The sequence below is a fragment of the Anneissia japonica genome, unplaced genomic scaffold (assembly GCF_011630105.1).
Source record: "Anneissia japonica isolate Jap-2015-1 unplaced genomic scaffold, ASM1163010v1 scaffold3309_len207512_cov194, whole genome shotgun sequence".
Lineage (NCBI taxonomy): Eukaryota > Metazoa > Echinodermata > Crinoidea > Comatulida > Comatulidae > Anneissia > Anneissia japonica.
This window is the reverse complement of record NW_022720338.1, coordinates 201309-206023: the sequence shown is the minus strand read 5'-3', so window position 1 is coordinate 206023 and position 4715 is coordinate 201309. Positions and strand designations below refer to the sequence as shown.

At 31.5% G+C, this 4715-nt stretch overlaps 1 protein-coding gene across 1 annotated transcript; it reads left to right on the top strand.

The window, feature by feature from the left end:
• The first annotated feature begins 769 nt into the window (after positions 1-769).
• On the top strand, positions 770-3671 carry LOC117111311 (broad substrate specificity ATP-binding cassette transporter ABCG2-like). The gene is made up of 4 exons (XM_033254236.1): positions 770-1337; positions 2008-2097; positions 2631-2704; positions 3065-3671. Exons 1-4 carry the CDS (start codon positions 1227-1229, stop codon positions 3210-3212), a joined length of 423 nt encoding a protein of 140 aa, XP_033110127.1. The 5' UTR covers positions 770-1226; the 3' UTR covers positions 3213-3671.
• Positions 3672-4715: the final 1044 nt, after the last annotated feature.

The window sequence follows — 4715 nt, the reverse complement described above, 5'->3', positions numbered from 1 at the left end:
ACCAGTACAGTATCATTCAGTATCTACCAGTACAGTATCATACAGTATCTACAAGTACAGTATCATACAGTATCTATCAGTACAGTATCTATCAGTACAGTATCATATAGTATCTATCAGTACAGTATCTACCAGTACAGTATCATTCAATATCTATCATTCAGTATCTCCAGTACAGTATACGGTATCTACCAGTAAATTATCATACAGTATCTACAAGTACAGTATCATACAGTATCTATCAGTACAGTATTATACAGTATCTATCAGTACAGTATATACCAGTACAGTATCATCAGTATCTACCAATACAGTATCATATAGTATCTACCAGTACAGTATCATACAGTATGTACAAGTACAGTATCATACAGTATCTATCAGTACAGTATCACACAGTATCTACTAGTAAAGTATCATCAGTACAGTATGATACAGTACCTTCCAGTACAGTATCATACAGTATCTAGTACAATATCATACATTATCTACCAATACAGTATCCAATACAATATCATGCTGTACTTAGTATAGTACCATACAGTATTTACCAATACAAAATATATCAGTACAACCTCCAATTGAAGCCCTGGCCTTTTTTTTATTTTATTTTGCGAACTTTGGATGGGCTTCTTTTCGAGGCTACATTTGCAAAAAAAAAAAGAAAAAAAAAAAGAGGGGGCTTCTTTTCAAAATGAATACGGTAAACTTTGGGAATTACTACCATAAAGCAATAAATAGGGCCCTGTAACATCAATCTATATATGATGGAGTGTATTAACCGGAATTAAATCAACTAAACTATTGTATAGACCAAAGCGTGTTTTTAATATTTTTTGTTTCTTTGATATTCATGTACAGTGTATGTACTGTACTATCTCGAAACATAAAAGCCCATGCTATCTTGATAAGAAGCCCATGGGATTCTTTTCGAGGCTACTTTTGCAAACTGAAAAGAGGGCTTTAATTTGAGAGGGGCTTCTTCTCGAGATTAAGCCCATTGGGGTTTTATTCGAGGTTTTACGGTATCATACAAATCATATACAGTACCAGTTCAGTATCATATATCAGTACAGTATCAGTATATTCCAGTACGGTACAGTATCAGTATCATACAGTATGCATACATATCATTATTATTAATGTTTCATGACATGTTATAATTTGTATCATTCAACAAAGGGTTGAAGATTAGTGCTTCGAAATTCTTTATATTCTTATTGAATATGTTGGTGACGACAATGACAGGCTGTGCTTTGGTGTTTTGTGTTGGCTCGGGTGTTGAGATATTTGGTATTGCCGTGCTTATTGTCGCAATGTGTCTTATATCTATGGCGGTAAGTATATTAAGACTCTAACTCACAAAGTCACATTCATATTCACATGATTACAACAGAAATTTTACAGTATGCATGGAACAATAAATGAAAATATGAAAATGAGATGTAAGGAATTACATTGGAAGCATAGCTTTTAACATGTAACCCTTCTAAATAAAAAGGATAAATAAATCTTCAAAAACAAAAATAATAATCAAGGCCTAAAACACTAGAGGTAAAATTGTCCCACGCCGGGCACCATCTCGGTATTTCTGAGTCAAGGGTTTCGGGGTCCGAATGTTTAGATATATTCCCTAATGCGGAATAAACTTATGACGATGACGATGAGAAGGAGGAGGAGGATGATACAGTGGAGGATTAATGATGAAAGATGATGAAGATGGTGGTAGTGATGATGATGGCTAAGATGAGGATAATAATAACAATAATAATAATAATAATAATTAACAATGATAATAATAAGGCCTAATAATGATAATGATATAATAATGATGATGATAATAATAGTAATATGTTTAGCATAATCATCATGTGAGAAATATATTTGTTTACCTCCTAAATACAAAATTATAATTTGTTATAATCGCATATTAATCGTTGTGTCATACATAGGCCTAGGCCTACATAAAAACAAACATCTTATTTTTTTCCTTCTGTTGTTTTCAAGATCTTCGCTGGACTTTTCGTCAATATATCGTCACTGCCATCTTGGCTACAGTGGTTGCAGTACCTGAGTTTATTTCGATATAGTCTTAACGTAAGTTGAAATTATGAAGTATGTATGTCTACTATTATTGTACAGTTTCCTTTTATAATTACCGTCAAAAACCTATTACCATCATCGATGGTTCGCTGTACGCCAATTTTCCAAGAGAGTAAACGAAGTTGCTTTTTGTGTACTGTGCATGAATGAATGAATCTTGGGGGAAGAGGGCTGATATAGGGCGCAAAGGTAAAGTTGGGGTGCTCGATGACCAAGTGAGGGGGCGCCAGCTTGCCACTAATTTTTAAAATTTCAATGCATCAATATTGTGTTAAATGCGCTACTCATATATTTATTTTTAAAATTTTGTACCCCCCCCCCCGGTTGAATCATTCTGGATCCAACTGTATGAGCATTTTCAATGGGGGAGGAACGACTGGGGGAGAGCTGTTTTAGGGTGTGCTCCCCCCTCCCCTTGATTACATTTATTTTTCACATAAACTTTGATAGTGTGTACAGGTTATAATAGTTTTGCAGTTATTGTTCAGGTTATCAAATGTTCATTTCATAAATCTTCTTTTCTGCAGACGTTGACAATAAATGAGTTGACAGGGCTCATATTTTGTGATTCTGTTTCTAACAGCTCTTCACCAGAAAACTGGTAAGATATTACATTTTGCCGGTATCACATTAAGTTATTTTCCTCCTGCCAGATTGGCCTTTATTTGTATGTGTTGTAGGAGTAATATTAATTGCTTTCTAGTTATGATTTTTAATTTGTAATGGTGCCGTCAGGAGAGCCACTTGATAGCAATTCTTGGTGGCACCATCATGTTTTGTTTTATGTTTTTTCCAGAATTAATAAAAATTTTAATTTCATTGAATTGAATCATTCAGTTGTGAGAAATGTATCCAAGTATTAATATGATATTCATAACATAAACAAAATAGGCCCTCTATTGTATTTATGGTACCGTATTTATTCTAGTTTATTCAGTTAAATAATATGACCATCTTTCAGTATGACAGGCGAACAATACATGGACAAGCAAGGCATTGACTACAGCACTTGGGGTCTATGGCAGAATCAGATGGCTCTTGGTATCATGGCTCTCAGCCTGATGACGTTAGCGTACATTCAACTACGTATAGTTCCAAGATACAAATAACCAATGGTGTAACTACAGAAAATTATGTTTCGGATTTGTATTATATATGTAATTCATTACTAACACTGGCTCCTAAAATAGCTATAGGCCTACAGTACATCTATGGCATATCATGTATGTTCTTTCAAATAAGCGCTTTTTAATATAGTCAGATGTATGTAATTTAAATGAACAAACACGAAAGATATTGACCACTCAAAAAGAAAAAAATAGAAGGCAATGGTGGCGACATAAAGTGGGAAAACGAAGTTCCTGGCCGGTGGTGGAAGGGTGTTCCCGACGGGAAAGTATATTGTCGGGACCACGCCGGCCGACTTATATACGCCGGTAGACTTATAATATATCGTGCGTTTTTGACGAACGTGAAGTCACAGCTTATTGATTTATAACTTTATTTATTCTCCAATTTGCAAAATTGACAGCATTATATAAATAAACAAAACATATAAACACACAGTATAACATTTATAAAGGACTTGTTCGATCATGTATAAGAGTTAAAATTACAATAAGATAGTTTTTCAAAAGTTCGAGAAGGGAAAACAAGATGTATAAAATTTATGAATAAAAAAAAAATAGCTAAAGAAACATGAATGCGAATTACTTAAAAGGAATTACAAGAATTAGTTAAAATGTATAAAAAAAGAATAAAAACTGTAAAAAAAGTATTAAACTTTGTTAAAATAGCGTAAAAAATAAAAATGTGAATAGCAAAAGGAATTCCGAATTCACAACCAGCACAAATTGTTCATACTGAAAATTACTGTTGTGCTGCCAGTGTAGGCCTACATGTTATGTTTCTTGCGTTTATGTAAACAAAAACCCACGTCTAAATTGATATGTTGGGAACCACGCTTTAATTATCTCACGTTCGTGTCACGAAATATTGAGATCTAAAATAAGATAATTAATAAGTCATAATAATTTAAACATCACATAAAAAATTTATGTAATTACAAGAGAATGGTAATTCATAAGGCTTTTCAAACATTGATGTTTGGTTAAGAAATATGGATTTGAATGATGCCACGTAAACCGTGGTTAATTGGAAGGTATTTCTTAAAACAAAAGACAGAAACAATAGATTGATGCTCCTAAGAGTTATTGATTCAATTTAATCTATTATATACATATATATATGGATATATCGTTGAAGTAATCATAACAATAGGAACTTAGTAATATTGATAAATATCTAGTATATATATCTAGTATATTATATATACATACATATATATATATACATATATATGTATATATATACATATAATATATATATATATATATCTAGTATATATATATTATATACATATTATATATACATACATATATATATATACATATATATGTATATATATACATATAATATATATATATATATATATATATATACATATATATATATACATATATACACACACACACACACACACACACATATATATATATATATATATATATATATATATATATATATATATATATATATATATATATATCCTG

Bases quoted from the DNA above. Each gene is read 5' to 3' on its own strand.
- LOC117111311 (XM_033254236.1), top strand. From the start codon at position 1,227: ATGTTGGTGACGACAATGACAGGCTGTGCTTTGGTGTTTTGTGTTGGC. The intron at 1,338-2,007 runs GTAAGTATATTA...GTTGTTTTCAAG, and splicing joins TGTGTCTTATATCTATGGCG to ATCTTCGCTGGACTTTTCGT. The intron at 2,705-3,064 runs GTAAGATATTAC...ACCATCTTTCAG, and splicing joins AGCTCTTCACCAGAAAACTG to TATGACAGGCGAACAATACA.